The 23166-nt window shown below is 58.5% G+C and overlaps 1 protein-coding gene and 2 long non-coding RNA genes across 10 annotated transcripts; 1 reads left to right on the forward strand and 2 right to left on the reverse strand.

Annotated features, from left to right (window-relative positions):
• Positions 1 to 1062: 1062 nt before the first annotated feature.
• On the reverse strand, positions 1063 to 5181 carry LOC144298651 (uncharacterized). The gene is made up of 4 exons (XR_013365599.1): positions 3828 to 5181; positions 2856 to 2935; positions 2409 to 2610; positions 1063 to 1584 (listed from the first exon to the last, which is right to left on the reverse strand). It is a non-coding gene; the product is annotated as an uncharacterized LOC144298651 (long non-coding RNA).
• Positions 5182 to 6543: 1362 nt separating this feature from the next.
• LOC144298650 (uncharacterized) lies at positions 6544 to 10852 on the reverse strand. 2 transcript variants are annotated; one of them, XR_013365598.1, is made up of 4 exons: positions 10693 to 10852; positions 8888 to 9116; positions 8464 to 8657; positions 6544 to 7433 (listed from the first exon to the last, which is right to left on the reverse strand). It is a non-coding gene; the product is annotated as an uncharacterized LOC144298650 (long non-coding RNA). The 2 variants fall into 2 exon arrangements; XR_013365597.1 differs by having other exon boundaries at positions 6544 to 8657.
• On the forward strand, positions 10631 to 21977 carry LSM14B (LSM family member 14B). 7 transcript variants are annotated; one of them, XM_077873797.1, is made up of 11 exons: positions 10633 to 10792; positions 12280 to 12443; positions 13722 to 13857; positions 14631 to 14747; positions 16969 to 17136; positions 17401 to 17478; positions 17682 to 17843; positions 18207 to 18357; positions 18948 to 19102; positions 20114 to 20299; positions 20773 to 21977. In XM_077873797.1, exons 1-11 carry the CDS (start codon positions 10666 to 10668, stop codon positions 20910 to 20912), a joined length of 1584 nt encoding a protein of 527 aa, XP_077729923.1. In that variant the 5' UTR covers positions 10633 to 10665; the 3' UTR covers positions 20913 to 21977. The 7 variants fall into 7 exon arrangements, with proteins under 7 accessions (XP_077729924.1, XP_077729925.1, XP_077729923.1 ...); XM_077873802.1 differs by lacking the exon at positions 10633 to 10792 and adding an exon at positions 11759 to 11910; XM_077873798.1 differs by lacking the exon at positions 17401 to 17478 and having other exon boundaries at positions 10631 to 10792.
• Positions 21978 to 23166: the final 1189 nt, after the last annotated feature.

Here is a 23166-nt window from a genome sequence, read left to right on the forward strand (position 1 = left end):
GTGGGGTTTAAGGAAGCACAGCTCCCCCCTGCAGCGTCTTCCTGCCCCAGCAGGACCCCGTCTCCAGCCTGCCTTTAGCAACCTCCCAGTGTTTACTTACTGAGCTTGCACACGAATGTGGGGGCCTGCCCCTTCCCAGGGCCCTCTGCCCCCTGTTTCCTCCACTGGCCAGCCGAGGGTATGTGTCCCTGTGCTCCAAGGCCTGGGGACCCCATCCCCCAGCGCTCCTGGTGGCAGTGAAGTTTCCACATGCTTGGCTTCCCTGCATCCCTGCACCTCTCAGGTGTATCCCTCCCCCGGGGTCCCCTGCCCACTCTCTGAGCATCCTCCAGCAGGTGCTCAGGGCCCTAGTCACCTGAGGTGGCTTTATGTGGCCCTCTTGGGAGATGCACCACACAGAGCTTCTGGGACAAAGAGCAGCATCCCTAGAACATCGAAGGCCATGCTGCTGTCACCTGCATCCTTGTGTGGCTGCCAGTCAGATCCCTGGCTCTTCACACAGGACCCGGCCCGCTCTCTGGACGCTTTAAGAGTCAGCTTTATACCCCCTGGTTCTGGAAATTTCATGACACTGTGCCTGGGGTGGGTTTTCACTCCCTCAGCCTGGAGCCTCACATCCTCCTGTTTAGGAACATTTTCTGGCAGATGATTTGCTTGGTGGCGCTCTCCCTTCTGTATTTTCCTAACTCACTAACTGCACGTCAGACTGTGTCTAAACCAGTGGTCTAATTTTATGCTTTCTCTTGTATTTTTCATTTCGTTTCTTTCTAATTTATGGGACTTTAAAAAAAATATTTATTTATTCATTGGAGAGAGAGAGAGAGCACGAGCAGGAGGGGCAGAGGAGAGGAAGAGAGAATCTCGAGCAGACAGACTCCTTGCTGAGCATGGGGCCTGACGTGGGGCTCCATCCTGCGACCCAGGGATCACAAGCAAGAGCTAGACAGCTAACTGACTAGGCCACCCAGGGGCCCCGTGGCACCTTTATCTTTGCATTTTTGCCCTTGCTGTTTTTTTTTTCTTTCTTAATTTTAAAAAAAGAGCTCTTCCTTAGTCTCTGCCTGTTTCTTTTTTTACAGTATCTTGTTCTTAGGTCCTGGGTGTGATATTTTCACTTATCGCTCTGAGAGATTTTGCTCTCCTTTTTTCCTAAAGATTTTATTCATTTATTCATGAGAGACACAGAGAGAGAGAAGCAGAGACACAGGCAGAGGGAGAAGCAGGCTCCCTGTGGGTAGCCTGACGTGGGACTAAATCCTGGGACCCCCGGACCATGACCTGAGCCAAAGGCAGATGCAAAATCGCTGAGCCACTCAGGCTGCCCGAGATTTTGTTCTCTTTTCTACTATCTTTTGCTCTTCCCAACTGTCTCCTTTGGGCTTCTTTATTTTGGTAGGTACCCTGCAGGACCTTCCTGAGAGGCATGCAGTGCTGATGGGAGCAGCGTGCCTGGATGGGGTGAGGCTGGAGCACTGAGGTGAAGCATCAGGGTCCAGGCACGTGGCAGGATGTGTTGGGAAGCTAGGCCAATTCTGCAGAACCCCCAGGTTTCCCACGAGGCAGACGAGCCCGGCTGTCAGCATTCTGGGAATTAGCAGAGTCACAGTCAAGGTCATCTCTCCAGAGGTGCCCGGGTGCCGTCTCCCTGATCCTCCCGGGCTGGCGTGCATGGGGCTGGGCTGGGGCCCCTGAGGCCAGAGCCTCCTGGCCTGCACCCCCAAGAGTGAGCCTGAGGCCTCCAGCCTCCGCCAGCCTGTGTGTCTGGAGCCTAACCGCTCCTTTAAAAGTCTCGTAACTGCTGTTCCCGTCCTCACCCCCACTCCGTGCCCCACCCTCAGAGCACCTGGCCTCCTGGATTTGGAGCCTCTCTGGTTTTCCCTGGTCTGAACGTCAGGGCCACCCCAGCACCTGTCTTCCAGCTGAGGGAGAGGAGATGGCACAGAGTCCCACTGTGGTCCTTCCCTGGGACCTTAGCTCCCTAAACTGGGTTGGATTGGAAGTCACCCCCTTACGTTTGGGTTTGTCTGAAAGGCATTTTTGGGAGGAGATCGTACTATCGCTATTTCTCATCTCCTACTGCCACCATCAGTACCTCCGATCACTCAGCAGAAGCACTGGCCAGAGGGGACAAAGTCTGGAAACATCAAGAAATGTCACCTGGGGGCACCTGGGGGGCTCAGTCGGGTAAGCCTGTGACTCTTGACCTTGGCTCAGGTCATGATCTCAGGGTCAGGAGTGCAAGCCCCATGTTGGGCTCCATGCTGGGCGTGGAGCCTACTTAAAAAAAAAAGTCACCCAAATGCCTGCCTGCAAAAGAGGAAGAAGAAAAGCCATGCATGTCTGAGCCAAGAGCTGAAACCTGGGGGTTGTGGTGAAGGGGCCCAGAGCACCCACCATCCCCTCCTCACCTCAGGAAGGATCCTGGCACAGCGTCATAGGACGATTGAATGAGGTGCCAACAGATAAACTCAGATTTCTCATAAAATCCAGATTTCTAGCTCCCCTTAAACATGTTGGGTCTGATAGTACAGGTCACAGCAATGTCCAGGGCACTTAAAGCCATGTGTTCTTGACAAGCTGCTGAATCTTCCTGACTTTCTATGTATTTATCTGTAAAAGAAAAACTTACTTATAATAATTTCTGAAAAACAGTCTCTGGAGCAACAGCTGTCCCTCTCACCCAGGAAACACGCTGTCCAAACCCTGCCGTCCCCACACCCTCCCCACCCGGGAGCCTGGGAGCCCTGGGCCTGGACAATTAGGATGGTGGTGGGCAGGACCAGGGACCTTGCCGTCCCCTCCACCAGCCAAGGTGACCTTGAGCAGGGGCCCTGGCGGTAGATTGCCCAGCACACCTGGACCAGGAGTTCACACCGACTGTAGGTGCTGGGGGCCAAGGCTGTCCTCCAGAGCTGGAGCTGGCATCCTGGGGGTGCTGGGGGGCAGAGCCGAAGCACACAGGTTAGGGGGTGCGGGGTATGCCGGGGCTGCTTTGCCCCTTCCACAGGGTGGCTGGTGGCGGCAGACGGCCTGTCAGATTGGATGACATCAGAACAGAGAAGACAGGAGGGCTGGGCCGTAAGATGCCCGGAGGAAGAACATCCAGGCAGTGGGACAGCAAATCAAAGTCCTCCCTGACATTTTGAGCCCCTAGAGCCCAGTCAGGAGGAGGAGTCATGGCCCAGTTGGCAAGAGGACGTGGGGCTGCTGGCTGGGGGGACACGTGTGGAATTCAGGGCTCTCTGGCGCCGTGGTGCCCCCCCAGGCCTGTGATATGCCCGCACGGTGCCACCACCCGGCCTGAGAAGACGGTGACCAGGGCTCAGCTCCTCCGGAATGAGGATGGGGTCACACCCCCAGGACCACCCCCCAGGCCTGCAGAGGTGACAGCAGAAGGTAAGAGCAGAGGGGAGGAGGGGAGGAATGAGCCCCTGCTGAGCCCCGACAGTGGCTGTGATACTTGGGGTCCCCCCGGGAAGGGTGGCTGGGGAGCCCGGGACGAGGCCCCTGATGCAGGGGAGATGACCTGTGACCACAGAGCCCAACTGTGAGGGAGGCTGAGGCTGTGACTCAGACTTTGCTGAGAGCCGTGAGGTGGCGGAGGCAGTGGCACCAGCGCCTGGCCCTCTCTGCCCCGCGGGGGGCTCCCCCACAGCTCCCTACCCCCCCGCAGCTCCCGCCGGGGGGCAGACTTGGCCACGCACAGTGGCTGCCGGCCCACGCGAGCTGCCCCCGGTGATCACACTATCCCGGGCACCTGCTTCAGCGGGGCCCGCAGGCCGGGGCGGTGCGGCCACACGGGGCAGAGGGAGGGCTCGGCCACTCACCCCGCAGCGTGGGCTGGCGCTCCGGCTCCGCGGCTGCTGGGCACGTCCTCACGGGCCTGGGCCGCAGCGTCCTGTCTGTAAATCCCACGCTGGAGCGTCGCTGCCCACTCGACACCGACACTGCGAACCTCAACTGCCACGACTTTCCCGTCGAGGGCCCATCTCCAGGAACGTGCCGTCCGGGCCTGACCTCTGCCCAGAACCTAGAACGCGTGGCCGGCAAGTATCAGGGCAGCGGAGGGAACATGGGCCTGTGGACTCGCAGCAGCAGCTCGGGGTCCGTGGGCTGCGCGCCGCGTCCCCTGAGCCGCACGACGGGCCGGGCAGTTCCCCCTTGGGCAACTGCTGGACACTTGGTGCCAAGGCACTCCCGAGCAGGGAAAGGACCATCCTCGCTGAGACACAACACCCCATCCCCAGATAAGTCCAGGGCGGCCGGTCCACCTCACACGTTGCTGTGGGAACGTAAGGTGGTGCCGCCACTTTGGAAGACAGTCTGGCAGTTTCTCACCATGTTAAATACAAAATTACCCTATGACCAAGCAATTCTACTCCCAGGTGTATGCCCGGGGGAAATAAAAACGGACGACCACACAAGAACCTGTACAGGAACGTTCACGGCAGCCGTGGTCCTAGTAACTGAAAAGGAGAAACCGCCCAAACGCCCATCAGCTGAGTACGCACACTCGGTGGAACGTTATCCAGCCATAAGGAAGGAAGGATTGACCAACTCTGCAATGTGGACAAGCCTTGAGAACATCCTAATGTGTGCAAGGGAAAGAAGCCAGTCACCTGAGACCATATAGCACAGGGTTTCATTGGGGTGAGATTTCTAGGACCAGTAAACCCACAGCAGTTGCCTGGAGCTCAGGGGAGAGGGGAGTGTGGAGTGACTACTAGAGTGTAGGGGTTTTGGGGTGGGGATGAAATGATGCCGAATTATATGGTGATGGCGGCACAGCTCCAGTGCTATGCTAAACGCCACTGGACTGTAACACTTTAAATGGGCGAATGTCATGGTACTTTCTAGCTCGATAAAATCTTTAACCAAAGAGTAAGGCATGAATTCCAGTCCAGCCCATGGTGGAGAGATCAGACCCCGGAGCCCTGGCCCTGAGGTCAGCTGTGGGTGCGGAGTGCTGTTTGTGACACTCTGCCCCCAAACCCAGCAAGAGTCCCAAGGCAAACGTTGGCTCTCCTGTCCCGGTGCTTGAGAAAGACAAATAGGTATCCACGTATGTCTACGATTGGCCGATTGGCCGTAGGAACAAGGAGAGCCACGGTACGTGTCTCGGGCATGCACTCCCCGTCCAGCTGCTGGGCCTGCTGGCGAAGCTGGAAGCAGCTCTGTACCGAGAAGCTGACCTGCGGGAGCGCAGCGCTCTCCCCCGCCCGGCCCACGTGCTGCCCCGTGGCCGCCTGGGTACCTCGGGGCTCCCGATGCACACTAGTTCTTGCCACCCAGCGCATGACCCCAGCCTCTGCATTCAGGGTGGCTAAGGCAGCAGCAGAAGGGAAGGTTTATGGTATTACTGCCTCAGACCTCAACGTGAGTAAAAATGCCCACATGCCCAGCAGAATGCCAGCCTTTTATTGGGCCGTGAGCATGTCTTAGTAAGCGTTCCAGGGGCCCTCGGGTGGCTCACGGAGCACTGTTAGGTGAGTTCAGGCTTTGGGAGCTCGGACCGTCTCTCCCAGCCTCTGCCACGGCTTCTCTATTTGCAGGACTGCATTCTCGGGGCTGCAGGTCTGCCCCCCCAGCACAAAGACAAGTGCCCAGCCTTGGAGTGGACTTGGAGCTGGCATCCTAGGGCTCTCCTGGGGAAGCCTGTGGGTTACCGTGGCAACTCCCTCGGCTGTGTCCCGCATCCTTTGCATGGGGTCAGGAGAGGACAGGGCCCTGAAGGAGTAACCGATTTCCCCAATGCCCAGCTCCAGCCTCCAGGGCAGTGTGTGTCTGGGGACCTTCGGAGGGTGAGCTCCTCGAGCACAGACATCACTTCTGGCGCCTCTCCCCCAAGGCTGAACGCTGCAGGGCAGGGGTGCCCAGGTCAGCAGCCCGAGCCGCCTGTCTGAACCCCAGCCCTGCTGCTTGCTGTGCGGCCCTGGGCCCTGGCTGAGCACCTCCCCCAGGTTGCTTGCCTCACCTCTGAAGGTGGAGGAGCACAGCTCGGAGGACCGGGCCTGGGTCAGGGGAGGAGAGTGCGCGGCCGGGCGGGCGCTCATAGGAGCACGGGGCAGGCAGCTCGGTAAACACTGGCTGTTGTGGGCACTTAGTAGAAGCGTGACGGATCGCCCTGGAACAAGGCTCTCCGTATTTACTTCCTCTCCAAGTATAACAGACACGTGCACAAAAGTGCTCAGGTGTTCAGATCTACGCATGTCTACGAATGGAACGCACCTGTGTAACCAGCACCCACGGCGGGCCGGCTCCCAAAAGCCACCCAGGGCCCTTCCAGCCTTGATGCCTCATGCCACCCCGACAGCACGTGAGCGCTTGCCCACCGTATGTGCAGGGCATTGGGCCACTGTTCTCTGGGTCTCTTTCTCTTGCCACCCTGTCTGTGCTCACACTTGGTGCCCCAGAAGCTTCCAGCAGAACAGGCTGCCATCAGAGATCCAATCTCCTGCTGGCGGGCCTGGCGGTTTCTGGTTTCACTGTGAAAACATTCCGGTGCACGTTCACTGGTGAACAGACACACGCACCACCACTGGGTCCTTCGAATTATCTTTTATTCAGAAATAAAGAGAACTGCCAAGTGCATGGGCCCTTACGTCCCCCTTTCCCGTTTCCACATCCTCAGCTGTGGCTTCGGTGACTCGGTCTCACTCTCGTTCTCCCCTTGGGAAGTGCACAGAGGCCAGGTCCTGGGGGCCGGCAGGCGGCAGCCTGGGCACAGTCCCTGCCCCGGGCTGTCTCCCAGCCCCCAGCCGCCGGCCTGATGGAGCCTCCCGGGAAAACAGCCATCTAGGGCCCAGGGCAGAGGAAGTGGATTCCAGCAGGACTCACAGAGAGCAGGTCAGACCTCAGGGAGTATTCCTGGCTATGCAAGAACTAGGCGCCACCTTCCTCTGGCCTTTACTCCCCAGACACATGGGTTGGCCCTGAACACACCCTCCCTGTGCCCCTTTTCTCGTCTAGAAGGTCTTAGTAAGCAACACCTTCAAAGCCAGCCCGGACTTCCCCACCCAGCCCACCTGTAACCCCTGGGCTCCCTCCCAGCTCCACTATCTGCAGGTGGGCAAGGGCTCTCCCAAACAGGTGAGCATCTGCCCTCCCTTATGCAGGACAGGAGAGGGTGGAAGAGGTCCTGCCTCGCTGGCATGCTCCCACACTTCAGGCTGCTGACTTTTGCTCTGTGGACCGCCTATTATCGACCTTTGAATCAACTCACCTGTTGTGTTTTGCTCCTGGTAAGCAATGATACCCACGCCTCCAATGGCCACGAGGCTCATTCTTGCTCAGGTGGACATCAGAGGCACAATGATGTTCTGCGGTGAAGGGTCCTTCCTACAGCAGGATCTGCCGGACTGTGATGGAACCCAGGACAGCGTCCCGTGTCCACATATTCACACCTGTCTGTATCAGGGACCACTTCACTCCCCCTAGACACACAGTAGGTACTTAGTAAGTGGCTCTTTTTTTTTTTTTTTTTTTTTTAAGTGGCTCTTTTTTGCAGGGGAAAACTCGCTAGCTCCCTCTGTGGTCCTTGGCACATGCAGCCTCCTACTGGGTAGGCCTGGGCTCCTGGCCCCTGTCAGGTCCTTGCAACCACCAATGAGATGGGCAGGAGAGCTATCGTCTCCATTGGAGCAAATGAGAAACTGAGGGAGTCTGAACTGCTCAGAATATCCCAGCTTCTCAGCTGTCTCTCTGTCCTTGGGCTCAGCGATGTAAGGCTTGGTGGGTAGGCACTGTGAAAAGCTGTTTCGGGTGGAGGTGCTGAATGAGTGCACCCCAGCCCGGGGTACAAACCACACTGATGGCCTCCTGAGTCAAGTCTAGGTCCCACCACAACTGCTCCCCTTCTTGAACCTTTTGCAAGTGCCCTCCACTTCGGGCAAGACACCAAGGAATGTGCGGTAGGGCTGGCATTCTTGGACCTGTGCACCCTGTATATATTTAGCCTCCGCCCTGCCTGGGCATTTGCCCCATGGCTAATGTCCTCAGGGAACCACCTAGCTGCACACCAAGGGTCTGGCAGGCTCTCAGAAGTCTCTGGAAACTGCGCCCCACCCTGGTCCTAAGGCTTGGAACCTCTCTTTTCCAAGGCAGGCCCATCTCTCAGTTGACGAGTACATTCCCACCCAGCTGGGGATGGAGACACACAGAAGCTTGTGGCTCAGAAACCAGAATCTGGGAAGCAGAGAATCTGTGACATTGGACAAGTCCTATGCTAGACCCAGAACATGGGGGGGGAGGGGGACGATCAGGAAGTTGGGGTGGAGGGGGGCAGCAACTCAGGACAGGTGTGCCCCTGGGAAAGGCTGTGCTAAAGGGCAAGTCCCACCCCACTTCTAGGAGCAGGACACCCCAGCCCCAGAGAGCTCTCCTAGTGGGGCTAGACCAATTCCATGGCTGTGCTGTCCCCGTTCTCAGCTTTCCCATGTGCCAAGAATCAATTCTAGAACATACAGGTAAGCCTCGGCAGGTACATTCTCAAGACTTTCCACCTCCTCTTCTGCTTCCTTCCTGTTCCCTTTCCTCAAAGCCACGGCTCCCTGGTCCTAGATGTCGCTGGGTGCTGGTGGGAGCAGGATGTCTCATGTGCAGCAGGAGCTGCCTCTCTGGCCTACAGCCCCGGTCCCGTGCTGGGTCTCAGTCCTCCTCTGCAAGACGAGGGCCGTCAGATGCCTAATCTGCGCTGTGGGTTAAGCTCTTGTCCCCAGTGGTTTCCGTTCTTTAGTTTGGCACTCGGGGTAAGAAACGGGTTTGACATCTTGACCCAGTACCCACGGGAACACTCACGTACTAAGTGGCCTGAACACAAAGCCATACTCTATGGGAGATGCTCGGGGACTTTCTATTTTACTGTTTTATTTTTATAAAATGCTGTCACCATCCACGTAGCGCCTTCCAGGACCCTGTCGGGGCGGCCAGGACCCAGACAATAAAGCTGCGCACACGTGCAGGCCCCGGGGCGGCGGGCGGGCGCTGCGGGGACGAGGGAGCCCCGAGGTCGAGGTCGAGGTCGAGGCCACCCGGCCGGAGGGCTGGGCTGGAGCCGGCGGGCCGGGCGGGGCAGGGAGGCGCTGGTGGCCGCGGGGTTTATTTTAAGGGACGCGAAGCTACCGCAGGTTTGGGGGAGGGGAGGGGAGGGGAGGGGACGGATTAAAGGAGAACATGCGCTCAGCACTTTATATTTAGCGGCTGACGCGCCGGAAGCGCTCGTCACCCGCAGCTGCCGCTGCGCCCAGGGCAGCCCCCACCCCGCGCGGCTGGGGATCCCCGGCCCCGCACCCCGCCCTCGCTCGGCAGGACCGGCACTCACGGCCCTCTGCCCACGGGGACCCTCGAGCCCGCCCCCTCCCGGGACCGGGAACCCCGAACCCCGCCTCCTCCTCCGGGAAAGGGATCCCCCAACCCCGCCTCCACCTCCCGGGCGGGACAGGGATCCCCGAACCCCGCCTCCACCTCCGGGGACAGGGATCCACCCGAACCCCGCCTCCCCCTCCCCGGACAGGGATCCCCCCAACCCCGCCTCCACCTCCGGGGACAGGGATCCCCGAACCCCGCCTCCCCCTCCCCGGACAAGGATCCCCCAACCCCACCTCCCCCTCCCGGGACAGGGATCCCCGAACCCCGCCCCCTCTCCCGGGACTGGGATCCCCCAACCCCGCCTCCCCCTCCGGGGACAGGGATCCCCCCAACCCCGCCTCCCCCTCCCGGGACAGGGATCCCTGAACCCCGCCCCCTCTCCCGGGACAGGGATCCCCCAACCCCGCCTCCCCCTCCCGGGACAGGGATCCCCGAACCCCGCCCCCTCTCCCGGGACAGGGATCCCCCAACCCCGCCACCCCCTCCGGAGACAGGGATCCCCGAACCCCGCCTCCCCCTCCCCGGACAGGGATCCCCGAACCCCGCCCCCTCTCCCGGGACAGGGATCCTCCAACCCCGCCTCCACCTCCGGGGACAGGGATCCACCGAACCCCGCCTCCTCCTCCCGGGACAGGGACCCTCGCCCTTGCCTCCGCCCCCCGGGGCAGGGACTCCGCCCCACCCGGCCTGGAGAAGGGGAGGGCCCGGGCGCCCGCGGACCGCGCGGCCTCGCAGCCTGGAGCTGGGGAAGCCGCCCGGCCGCTCCTGGAGAGCGGATGCTCGCACGCTCGCGGCCCCGGCGCCCGGGCCCAGGCAGCCGAGCCCCGCCCCGGCCCCGGCCCCGCCCCCGGCCCCGCCCCCGCATTCCCACCCCTCCCCCTCCGCCCGGGGCGGCCCGCGGGGTCTCGTGCTCTCGCCCCGCGCGGGGCCCGCCGGGACTTGGCTGAGGAGGGGGCGGAGCGCGGGGAAAGCCCGCCCGGGCCCGCGGCGCCGTCTGCGCAGGCGCGGAGCGCGGGCCCGCCCCCCGGCCGGCGGCGCGGCCATATTTAAAGGGAGGCCGGCGCGCGGGCCAATGGGCGGCGGGCGTGCGGGGGCGGGGCGTGGCGGCGCGAGGCCCCGGATGTGGCTGCGGCGGCCCCTCCTCCCCCGCGCTCCCCTCAGACCCCCGGCCGCGCGCCGCCGCTCGCTCGCTGGTCCCCGCGCAGGCCGGTCGGGCGGCGGTGAGGAGGCGCCGAGGCGGCGGGGCGGGCGGCGGCGGCGGCGAGGCGACCGCGCGGAGGCGGGCGGGCGGGCGGCGCCATGAGCGGCTCGTCGGGCACCCCGTACCTGGGCAGCAAGATCAGCCTCATCTCCAAGGCGCAGATCCGCTACGAGGGCATCCTCTACACCATCGACACCGACAACTCCACCGTGGCGCTCGCCAAAGGTAGCGCCCGCCGCCCCCGCCGCCCCCGCCGGCCCCGCCGCCCCAACCGCCCGGCCCCGCCCGCCAACAGCCCGCGCCCCGCCCGCCCCGCGCCCGCCCGCACAATGGGCTCCGGGCCCGCGGCGGCTCATTGTGCGCGGCCCGCGGGGGGGGGCGGGGGCGCGGGCGCGGGGGGCGAGCCGGCCCCCTCCCCTCCCTCCTCCCCCCTCCCCCCGCCCCGCGCACCTCTGCAGGTGGGGCCGCCGCGGCCGGGGGCGGGGCCAGGGGCCTCCCGAACTCGGCCCCTGCGAGCCCTTCTGGAACCCATTAAGCAGCTGGGGCCCGGAGCCTGAACAAACACCGCCGGAATGGAACCTCCCGCCCCGGGGGCAGCGCCGCCCGCCCCGGGGGCCCCGCCTGAAGCGCCGTCCTGCCCCGCTGCACCCGCGGCCGCCCGCCTCCCCCCGGCGCGGGAGCCACCCGCCACCCCGCACCCCGCCCCCGGCCCCGGAGCAGCCCAGAACCTTCGCCCGCCCAGTCGAGGCAGGAGGTGGCCGCAAAGTTTCTTTGTCCTCATGATCCAGGGAAGATGGCGAGTGTCCTTCCCCTGAGCGCAGCCCGGTCCGCAGGGTGTCGGCGGGCCTCGAAGGGTCCAGCTCAGCCTGCGCCGTCAGAGGGAGCTCGGCCTCCAGGCCTGGACGACGCAGCCATTCCAGACTGGGGGGGGGGGGGGGGGTCCGTCCCAAAGCCCGGCGCCCGGGTTCCAGGGCAGCCCGGGAGGATTCGGGACCGCGTACAAGGCCGCGTGCTGACGTGGACTCTTGGCACCCACTGTGTCGGGCTTGAGGTCCCCGTTGGGGAAACTGAGGCCCAGAGCCTGTGGTCTTCAGCAGGGCTGGTAGTTAGGTCAGATGGAGGCTTCGTCAAGAGATGCAGGAGGATGGACTTGGAGAGCCCTCCAGACCCGCACCCCGCCCCAGAAGGCACCCGGTGCTTGCAGGCTGGGACTGTGGATCCAGGTCCTGGGCCTGCTCCTCCGGCTGCTCTTAGTAGCTCTTCCCCAGGCAGGTTGCAGGAGGGCGAGGGGAGCAGCCTCCCGGCTTCTCTCCTGACAAACTCCCCAGGATGACGGACGTGGGGTGAGGTTTCAGGCTGTTTAATCTAGAAGTGGGGTGTAAACAGCGCTGCTCTGCCAAGCTGACCTGGTTTGCTGGGGGGGAGGGGCGCTGGGCCTCCTGTGTTCACACTTGAGAACGTTCAACTTCACGGGGCGTCAGGCCGACGAGCCATTAACGTGTCTTTGTGACCTAGAACCTTTTGGAGCAGTGCCAGCCGGGGTTTTGTGGGTATTGTCCCCTGGAAGCTGGGGGCGGGGGTACCGTGCCGCGGATGGTGTGCAGGGCAGGCCAGTCGCGGAGCACTTGAGAGCTGCAGTGCAAGAGGATGGGTGGATGGAGCGCCCTTGGCCGAGGACGGCAACCTAATGCTGCTTTCTCTCAACTCCAAAGTGAGGTCTTTTGGTACCGAAGACCGTCCCACAGATAGGCCGGCCCCCCCGAGAGAGGAAATTTATGAGTACATCATTTTCCGGGGAAGCGATATCAAGGATATTACCGTGTGTGAACCCCCGAAAGCTCAGCACACCCTCCCTCAGGATCCTGCTATTGTTCAAGTAAGTGTGTTGCTCTGCTTCACTGTGGGCACGGTTTCCAGAGGCGCTGGTTTCCAAATGGAACTTGGTGTCATCTGTTTGGCGGGAGCGCTCAACTCGAGGAATAGCCTTTTAGTGAGAAGTGGTTTAATTTGTGTCCAGGCTGTTGGTGTTCCTGCGAAAGGTCTTAACCTCAGCAGGCGCTAGCATGTACTGTAAAGTGAGACTCTCTGTCTTGTGAGAAGGGGGTGGTGTTCTAGTCTTGTCTGGGGTGCTTGGGGAATCCACGTTTGTCCTTAGTGTTTGGGTTGGGACAGCAGGACTTGCTCTCTTGACACGGTCCAGATTTTACATGCCAGTGTTGTGGGACATTGAGTTTGCAATTCTTACACCATACACCTGCTCGGTCTATTAAGGCATGACTTTAAAAAAGTCTTTATTGTTTTCTAAGATTTGAGAGAGGGAGTGTGTGCGTGCACCAGAGAGTGCATGAGAGGGGAGGGGTGTAGAAGCAGACTCCCCACTGAGCAGGGAGTCCTGATGAGATGGTGGGGCTCCGGGCTGGATGGGGCTGGATGAGATGTGGAGCTTGATCCCAGGACCCGGGTGACCATGACCTGAGCCTAAGGCAGACACTTAACTGAGCCACCCAGGTGCTCCCATTTAGGCATAATTTGCCCTGGATGACCAGGGAGTCTAGGTTAATGGTCTCTTGATTTGCAAATTTAAATAGTCAGGGGCTTCTCTGTGGGAGATAGGAGTGTGCCCTGGGGGTGCTCTGGGGACAGGTGGAGGAACTCTGGGCCAGACTTAGGAAAGGTTTGAAGGGAAAGTTCCTGGGGACTTAAGAAGAGCCAGGCCTTGAGAGACAAAGGGGCCTGCCTTTTGGGAGCAACAGAGGCAGCAGTGTCCCTGAAGACGGGACCAGAGAAACGATGCTTATGCTCATCTGGGAACCCCACAGCTATGCTCTTGCCTGTTACGGGCAGGGCCTAATTGAGGATGGTGTGACCATCCTCTTACAGAGGCTAAACTACTTGATGACAGTGGAGTGCCATTAGAGGGGTTGAGTTCTGGGAAATTCAGGTTTGAGTTACCTGAACAGGTGGCACTGGGTATAGAATGTGGGAAAGGCATCTTTGAACTCCCTTAGATTATCTTGGAAGCGTCCCCTGTGCCCCCCAGTCTCCAAGAACTTAGGCTGACAAACCATGCTGCCTTTCCCTGTCTGAGCAGCACTTTCCAGGTGGGTGAGGGGAGGGCCTTGCGCTGCTCTCATCTGTGTGTCTCCTTGCTCAGTCTTCCCTGGGCTCGGGCTCGGCCTCCTCCTTCCAGCCACACGTGCCTTACAGCCCCTTCAGAGGGATGCCACCCTACAGCCAGCTGGCTGCCAGCTCTCTGCTCAGCCAGCAGTACGCTGCTTCCTTGGGTCTAGGTGAGTAACCTGTTTCTCTCTGGTAAAGTACTTTTGCTGTGACCTCCAGGAGGCGGGGCCACGGACCCTGCTAGTGGGGACACTCTGTTCTTGGGATACTCAGTTTGTATCGCACGCTTTGTACATTACTCAGTGCAACCTGAGCTAGTTAGAACGCTTAGTATCTACTCAGTGGAGAGAGGAGGAAGCAGGCTGAATCTTGGAACAGAGAATCCAATCAAAATTATTTGAAACGTTGGTTTGGGCGGAAGTCATGGTACATTTGCTTCAGTAAGAAGCAAGTGTTAGGTCTGATTACAGTTGAGTTCTAAGTATTGGCACATTTGTAAGCCTACAAATAAAAAAAGCTAATACGTATTATATTCATTCATTTTGTTGTCCATGCTTTGCTCAAAAGTTTTCCTGAAGATGGACTAACTCTGGAATGAGGTTCTCTTCTGCACCTGTAGAGTGAGAGTCTACCTGGCCTTGGATGCAGCTTTGTGAAGTGTTCAGACCCCGGAGTTGGCAGGCTCACACTCCAGCGCAGGGCTGTGAGCAGGCCCTGTGACAGTTCTTGGTCACTTTTTTAAATCAAGTCCTCTTGATTGCTGTTCTTAGCGTGGGTGCCCTTCTCAGCCTGGCTCACTGCGTTTCTAGAATAGGTTTGTGTGAGCCACGTGTCCTACGAGAGATTGCTTGACTCTTTCCAAGCTTGCTGGACACAGGGTGAGTGGCTCATTACTTATTTGTGTGCTTTCTCTTTTGCTCTTCTCTCCTCTGTCTTCTTTTAGAGAAGCTGGTGAGCCCTCCAGCCTCGGCCGCAGCTTCCAGCCCTAGTTCTTCTCCATCTCCACAGCCCGCCTCAGAGCTTGACATGTCCTCAGAGCCACATCAGCTCACTTCCAAGGGTAACCGCAGTTTGGGAGAGCTGCATGCTGTCTTGCCATCCTGAGAGCAAGGGGGTAAACCAGTAGCCCAGAGTGACAGTAGCTGTAGCAGATAATTTGCCCAGCCCACGGGTCAATTAAGCTGCTTCCGTTTGGTTCAATATGTAGTCATGATTTATTAATTAACTTGCCCAGTTTTAAAGAAGTGATTGGAAAGAACTGACCAAACACTTGTTCACTCTTCCTGGGTCCAGGGTCTGTGTTGACCTGTACCGAGACTACCAAATATGTGAATTTTGCCTCTGCATGGAAAGCCTTTCCCTGGGGGTTTCTGCTGTTCCCATGTGTGTTCTAGATTGCTGGGTGTGAGACTGCAGGAGAGAGTCACTAAGAAACTCACGTTGTTTTGGGATCTGTGCGCCACATTTGTTGCCCGTCCAAGGGGCCGCAGGTGTCTTCTTAACATGAAGCCCCTTTAAAATCGAGAGACTCGATCGAGCCGTTGACCAGGTGAAGGGTGTGGGCCTAATGGCCAGCTTGTTAATGCTGGTGTGTACCACCTGCCTCAGCTGGGCTGTGGCATCTCTTGGGGTTTCTTGACCTTTCCTGGTGTTCTTATTTCATTGGAGAGCTGAGACTCCTATGCCCGACTGTTCAAGGTAGAGCACAGGTGCTGTGCCCTCCCCACCTCAGAGGCTCGGTCCAAGATCGCACCTGGAGCTTCCATCCACTGTGACACACAACTACTGTCTGTTATGTGCTCCTGCGTGGATGCCAATGTGTCCAAGCTATATAGAAGCAGTCCTGTTTTTTTTTTTTTTTTTTAAAGATTTTATTTATTTATTCATGAGAAACAGGCAGAGACACAGGCAGAGGGAGAAGCAGGCTCCATGCAGGGAGCCCGACATGGGACTTGATCCTGGGTTTCCAGGACTAGGCTCTGGGCCGAAGGCGGCGCCAAACCGCTGAGCCACCCGGGCTGCCCAGAAGCAGTCCTGTTTTTGTTTTTTTCTGGTTAAAGTTTACATTAGATAATTGGTTGTTCTTTGGGTTGTTTGCATAAAACTGCTCGTAAGGCAAGATAGTTTAGCTGGTTTGGTTTTATCATAAGCACATGAGCCTGGGAGTCATGCCCCATGGAGTTAGAGTGTAGCAGGAGCAGTCCGGCTGCGTCTCTGGGAACACCCTGCTGGGCAAGGTGGCAGGCCGGGGAGGGGGCTGTTCTAATGTGGTGCCTGTCGTGGAGCTAACCGCCAGATGCCAGTATGCAAGGCCACGAGCACTTTCCGTGCTGGTCATAAGGGATTTTTCGCAGTAAATCCCTTAGTGTGGTGTGCCACGAGGAAAACAAGAAAGGTGAAAGAGCCAAATTTCACACATAATGAGCTGAATCTCATCATAGCTACCTCTGTGGTTAGAGTCAGTTTTTGTGTCTCGAAGCTCTGGACCTCCACCCAGCACCGCACCGCCCCCCCCACCTTTAGACTATAGGGAGGGGAGGAGAGGACGTGGGCCAGTGTGGGTGGCATGCCCTCTCCCTGCTTCTTCAGAGGACACCTCAGGAGCTGGGGCCTCTGCTGAGGCTCGGCCTCTGGGCTTGGAGCTGCTGTGCTCCGGGATGGGGCTGCAGTGTTGTGGGAACAGACTTCACATGGCCGCCTCCAGAGGCAGCTTGGGAGCCTTGGCTTCTTCCAGCTGTATTACTTTTCTATAGTCGGGTCTTACTACGGCATCCTTTCTGTTGTGCATCAAGCAGAAACAACAGTGTTCTAGAATTTAAGGAGTGACCACTGCATATGCTGGAAGATCGGACTGAGATGGTTCTTGTCCAGCATGGACTGGAACAAAATTCCGTGAATTTGCCAGCATCTTGGAATCCACAGAGCCCCCTTGGTGTTAGAATTTATGTGGTTTTGGAAAGCTTTGTTCGTTTGTTTTTTGCATCCCATTCCCCATCCTGGAAAGCTGTTTCTAAACTACCTGGGAGGTATTGGTTTTTGGCAGGGTGTTTTTTCTCCTCCAGGCTTGGGGATCCTGGGGCTCGGGGCTCCTGGATGAACTGGCCTTGTTGCTGCCTATTAGACTTGGGGTGGGGTGGGGGTCCATCTGGGAGGCTTTGCCAGGATTGGGAGAGTCTCCAGGTGGTTACCTACAGCTGCCTGACAGGCCACCCAGGAGTGGCTGGAGGGGCGTGAGGTTTTCTCCTCCCTGGTTTTCAGCCCTCCTTCCCTTCTTGTCTCAGGAGCTGGTTTTCCATCCGTCCCCGTCGGCAAGAGCCCCATGGTGGAGCAGGCTGTCCAGACTGGTTCTGTTGATAACCTGAGCACCAAAAAGCTGTTACCTGGCAAGGGCCCTGTGGGGATGCAGCTCAACGGGCGCCCCGCCCAGCCAAGCAGCAAGACCACCAGCGGTACTTGACCCCTTCACTCTGGAGTTTGCTTCATGTTCTCAAAGCGGCATGCTGCTTCCTGGGGTTCTTTTTTCCTTTCTCCTTTTTTTTTTTTTTTTTTTTTTTTGATTAAAAAACACTGCCCTCTGCCCCCTCATCCTAAATACTATGTGCTTTTGCAGGGTCTCCCCTTGCTGCATGTCCCCCGTGGTGGTGCCACCCTCCTTCCATCGCTGGGCTCTGCTATTGTAGGCGCTTGCCTTACTCTTACCTTTTGCGCCTTAGATGTAGTTCAGCCGGCAGCTGTGCAAAGTCAAGGGCAGGTGAATGACGAGAACAGAAGACCTCAGAGGAGGAGATCAGGTAACAGCTGTTGCCACTTGAGTTCTGGGGAGCTGCGAACCATCCAGGTGTGCTCTGCTTGACCCCCCATCTCTGGGTGACAGTTTCAGGGGGTGCTGGGGCTCAGTGTCTGCTTCAGTGTGCTCTGTTCCCTCTCTGTCGTCTGTCTCACGCTGAGTGACATCATATTGGTGGCTCACCAGCCGTGGCTTCCTTTCTTACAGGGAACAGACGAACGAGGAACCGTTCCAGGGGGCAGAACCGCCCACCTAACGTCAAGGAAAACACAATCAAGTTTGAAGGCGACTTTGATTTTGAGAGTGCCAATGCCCAGTTCAACAGAGAGGAGCTGGACAAAGAGTTTAAGAAGAAACTGAATTTTAAAGGTGTTTGTCGTTATTCAGAAATTGCCCTCTTGGCCCAGGGGCTCAGGAGTATCTGCAGAAGCAGGTCACAGGAAGATGGGTGGAGAGGCAGGGCAGTTGGGTCTGGGGGGTCCCAGCGTGGAAGGTGGTGCCCTCTAAGTAGTTGCTGAATGAGGGAGGAGAAGCCCTGGGGCACTGCGGAGACACTGGGGAGGAGGCTGTAGACCACGTGGCCCCGGGGCGGCCAGGACTGTGGTTAGGATTTAGAGGAGGGGTTTCCTCGAACCCCAGAGACCCCCTGAAGCACTTCCAGGTGTGAGGACGGCTGCCAGGTAGAACGGGTACTCTGTTTGCTTCCCGGCATCCCATGTGTTCTCCGTGCAGATGACAAAGCTGAGAAAGGGGACGAGAAGGACCCAGCACTGGTGACTCAGAGTGATGAGGCTCCTGCTGACGAAGACCACCTGGGGCCTAACTGCTACTATGACAAGTCCAAGTCCTTCTTTGACAACATCTCCTCGGAGCTCAAGACCAGGTCAGAGGTCCCGGGTGAGGGCACCGGGCTCGGGGCTGGCGAGGGCTGGATGAGCTGGCAGGAAGACGCTCGTTCTGCCTCAGGTCTCTGGAGATATGCTCTCCTGAAGACCAGACTCAGATCTAAGTTCCTACTCACATCTTTGCCTTGTGGATATATCTGTCCCGGTGGCACCAGCAGATGACAGTGTGGGAACCCCCGGCGGTCACAGGCCCCTAAGGGGTCTGACCAGGGTCCAGCCCAGACTTCCGTCTTGGCTTTGCTACCTCTTATTCTCTTAAGGCTGGGCTTGGCGCTGCCCTCCCCAGCTGAGTGGCTGCATCATTCAAGTCTACACCACTTGGTCCTGGCCTGTTCTGGGTTCCCCATTGACCCCGGGGGCCTGAGGGCCTCGGTCTTTGCAGCAGCTGGCCCGCGTGTTCTGTTGGGGTGTTCTTTCACCTGATTGCTGGAGACTGGGGACCCTATCGTGCATTCTTAGAGCCTCGCAGCTGGTACTCCGATGCCACCATGTGAAAAAGCTGGACGATAAATGGAATCTCTACAGAGGGCAGAGCGTAGATCTCCAGATCCATTTGTTTTGTACACAGAGGGCCAGACACACTGCTGGGCATCGAGGGCGCAGCACAGAACAGGCTACTTCCCCACGTTCGTATCCCGGCAGGGGAAAACATACACACACGCCCACATGAGAGAGATGCCCCAGCGAACAAGAGGGAGGAGGCCGGGCAGCGGGAGGGTGAAGGTAAATGGAGTGTGGAGGTCTCCCGCCGTGCGCTGTGGGGGAATGAAGACAGGCTGCCGGGGCGAGCCGGCCGGTGTGCGTCTCCCACCCGCCAGAGCAGAGTCCGAGGGAGTTGGTCTGGGCTGAAGGGGACACGTGCATGGGGCTTATTAGGTCACGGTGACGACCAGCTCGTGTGCCGAGAGTCCTGGGCAGCTGTCCGGGTCGGAGCCAGGGAGCCAGGCCGTCTGACGCCTCCGCGGTGTCTGTCGAGTGTACTGAAGGGAGACAAGGGTTGAGGCCGGGTGCCCGTCTGGCTTCTGCGGTAATCTGGGTGTTTGGGGAGAGGGTGGGGCTGGGGCTAGAGGAGAGAGTGGGGCTTCTGAACCGGCTTTGAAAGGGGAGCAGACGAGGTTTGCGGACAGGGCGTGGGGAGAACCAGAGCGACTCTCTGGGTGGTTGGCCTGGGCAGTCGAAGGGTGCAGCTGCTCATTCTTTAAGTGAGGCCTGCGGGGGGCTCGGCGCTGGGTTGTGGTGCCTGCGAGCTGCCTGTAAACGGACACGGGGGTCCTTGCCTGAGCTACACGGGCGGGTGCTGGGGCAGCGTGCAGTGTTGCGGCCCTGTCCCCGCTGCCCCTGGAGCACAAGCATCCTATTCCTAGAGACCCTGCTCCACCTACACCAACTCCCTCCTCATGCACTAAACTTAGCTGACGGGGTCCGTGTCTCAGAACCCAGGTGGGCACTGCCCAGTGTCATGTGTTTGCCGTAGTTGCTAAAGGCGTGACAGTCCATGCTCAGCAGCCAAGTCCAGTGACAAACAGACTCCCCTGGTCGGTGGGGTATCTGGGAGCTCCCGCAGTGTCGGTTCTGTGGCTGCCGGGTCCCGACGGGGTCACCTGCTCTGCTGGCTCCAGCAGCACTAACCACCTGCCTGCCTTCCCTTCCTCCTGGGCTGGGAGGCCGGGCTCTGGCTCGGAGCCGTGAGCTGGCACTGCTGCACTTGGTCTCACGTACCTGTCTGTGCTTCAGTTCCAGGCGGACTACGTGGGCTGAGGAGCGGAAGCTCAACACAGAGACCTTTGGGGTGTCGGGAAGGTTTCTTCGTGGCCGTAGCTTCAGGGGTGGATTTCGAGGGGGCAGGGGCAATGGGACAACCCGCCGCAACCCAACTTCCCACCGAGCGGGGACTGGCAGGGTGTAAGGACGCAGCCCCAGGTGAGTGAGGGAAGGAGGCTGCTGGGCCCTTGGGGGGGCGGGCATCGGGGTGGGAGTTCCCCGATGGGCAGCCTCTGCGGGGGGAGCGGGGAGCAGCTGGCTGGGCTTCCAGTAAGAAGGGATGCCTCCAGAATCCAGGCCACGAGGAGGGCCCTGACCCTCCGAACCGCCCAGAGGGCTCCCAGGGACGCAGGCCCAGTGTTGTCGGAGAGTTGCAAGCCTGTCGCCCCACAGGGACCCCGAGACAGGTGTGTCCCGGGGCTGACCCGCCCCAGCTGGGTGGGACCTGGAGCTTGTACTCCCTGTCCCCAGTACGTACAAAGATGATTTTCATTGTTGGTTGTGATTGGAAAGTCCGGGGAGCCCTGGCCTGATCGGGGTGTCCTCCCTGGGAGTCTGCGTGCCTGGCTCATGCCGGGTGGCGCCTAGTGGAATGGAACGTGCTCACTGGGTGTCCTGTCCCCGTCTTGCAGGCACCTGCGGAGGCAGCACAGAAGTGGAGCTGGGTCTGAGGCTGTTGGAAATCGCTGCACTTACTGGGGAGACGTGGGTCACTTTGTTTACTGAGTTTGGAAAATTTGCGCACTACTACTTAGGTTTCGGACTTAATTGAACTTGGACATGGTCTGAGTTAGAACCACTTGTTTTGGGGGGAAGTATTCATGGGTAACCTCTTTGAGGTATCTTGGCCTGTCTTTCCTCTTTAGTTGCGCACAGCCTGATTCTAAGGTCTTGGTATTTTGGGAAAAGGTTTCTAGAGCAAAAGCTTGATCCTCACTTTGTGACTTTTTTGTGACAGCTTTGACTTTTTTAAAGTGGAACCAAATCTCATTTGGCAAATGTGACAGCCAAGCGTATCTCTGTAACCCAGCTGGCCTCTGGTGCTGCTGGCCTGGCACTCCCATTGCCACAGGTGGGGTCTCAGGAGCCAGGCAGGGCCAGCATGGGAGCGTGTGGGGGTGGGGGGCCCAGGGCAGGGAAAGTGGGGTGTCCCACGGATCATGTTGTATAAGCAAACCAGACAACCCTTACATCCCGAGTGGCGATGTCAAGGTTGAGGGCTGGTGGGGTTGGGGGGGAGGGGCGGGGAGACGGGGGAATCTTGGTGGCTTAGGAAGGGGGTCCTGAACGTGAGCTAGGCACTGTTGCTCAGAGCCTGGCTTCCACAGGAACCGGGTGGGGGCCAACGTCCAGGGTCAGCCCCCCCACGGGCTCCCCAGCCTTCCCGCCCTGCCATCCCCTGACCCAGGCCAGTCAGTGTTGGACTCTGGCCACTGTTCAGTGTCTCATCCACTTGGAAATGAGCCAGTCTTTTTTGCAAAGTCGGTTGACCGAGAACCTTTTTCTTCTCAACTGTAAATAGTTGTGTTTTTGTTTTACATTGGGTGGAGGGAGGGTGGGGAATATAAATTTGTTGCATGAGTAAATGGGTCAGACCTTTAGTGTAAGCATGCGCCCTTCTGCCAGAGAGGGCATCGTGTTGAACATAAGCACCTTGGTAACTAAACCCCTTTACATAGCTATAAAGGTTTTAGTTCTGTATTGATTCAGTTACTGTAAAAGCTTGGGTTTATTTTTGTAGGACTTAATGGCTAAGAATTAGAACATAGCAGTGGGCTGCTCTGTTGGAGTAATGTAAATTGTAATTATAAATAAACATGCAAACCTTTAAAACTTTTTTCTTCTCTGCTCTGAAAGTAAATAGCTGTGTTGATTGTGCTGCTTCACATGCCCGTCGTGAGGCAGGGGCGGCTGAGGCCTCACGCTGGTAGGGTCTTGGGAGACCGACCCGGCTGGCCTGGAGAAAGGGTGTGGGCCAGTCTCCGGGTCGAGGGCTCTGCTTTCCAGACACTTGGGACACAAGCTAGTCTTAGAAATTCAGTTCACAGATAAACCTGCTTTAGAAGTGGTCCTTCCGTTGCTTCACCGCAGCCTCCAGAAGCTCCCCAGAGCTGGCCTGGCACAGGCTGCACCCCAGCACCGTGCGTAGAAGCAGCCCGTTCCAACTGTAGGGGTTTCTGGCGGACTTTGAAAAAGCAGAGTCCGAGACCTAAGGCTCGTCTCCCTCCGTGTCTGCCCAGGACTCCGTCGGGCCCGGAGCAGGACCAGGCAGCAGGGACTCGGCCCACAGTGTCAGGGCCCCTTCAGTTTCAAAATGTCAACACGTTTTTGGGGACCTTCCTTTTGGGGGGCAGGGGAGGGCACAGACCAACATCCTTGGCCAGTGAGAAGTTAAAATCTTCCGTAGTGTACGTGCTATATGCAGGTAGCCAGGGCGCTAATTCTAACCTGAGTTAGGTGACTCAGCAGCTGCGCTAGACAGGTATTTCTGTCAGCCAGCCTAAATATAGTCAAGTCCCTTTACCACTATGATGACTAATTGTGCTATTAAGATTGTAAACTGGCATTTTGACAGTACACATTTTATGAAACAGCTTAAAACCTACCTGGGCCTTTTTCATCCTTTTTAGAAGACGGTATGTATGTGCCATTCAAGGAGAGCCAAGCAAGAGACGCTGTAGGCTGAGGTGGGAAGCAGAGCCCTGGAATCCTTTTTTTTTTTTTTAAAGACTTTTATTCCTGAGAGACCGAGAGAGAAAGGCAGAGACACAGGCAGAAGCAGGCTCTGCACAGGGAGCCCGACGTGGGACTTGATCCCAGGTCTCTAGGATCACGCCCTGGGCTGAAGGTGGCACTAAACCGCTGAGCCACCCCAGCTGCCCGAGCCCTGGAATCCTAACAGCATGGCTGGAAGGGGCAACTGGCCTGAGGGTGGTCCAAGGGTCCCCCAAAGACCCATCTGTGCTATGCCCCTGGGGGACTGTCAGCAGGCAGGCCTGGTAGCAGAGCCTCCCGTGAAGCAGCTT

Source organism: Canis aureus, chromosome 26 (assembly GCF_053574225.1).
Source record: "Canis aureus isolate CA01 chromosome 26, VMU_Caureus_v.1.0, whole genome shotgun sequence".
Taxonomy (NCBI): domain Eukaryota; kingdom Metazoa; phylum Chordata; class Mammalia; order Carnivora; family Canidae; genus Canis; species Canis aureus.

Bases quoted from the DNA above. Each gene is read 5' to 3' on its own strand.
- LSM14B (XM_077873797.1), top strand. From the start codon at position 10,666: ATGAGCGGCTCGTCGGGCACCCCGTACCTGGGCAGCAAGATCAGCCTC. The intron at 12,444-13,721 runs GTAAGTGTGTTG...CTCCTTGCTCAG, and splicing joins AGGATCCTGCTATTGTTCAA to TCTTCCCTGGGCTCGGGCTC. The intron at 14,748-16,968 runs GTAACCGCAGTT...TTCTTGTCTCAG, and splicing joins ACATCAGCTCACTTCCAAGG to GAGCTGGTTTTCCATCCGTC.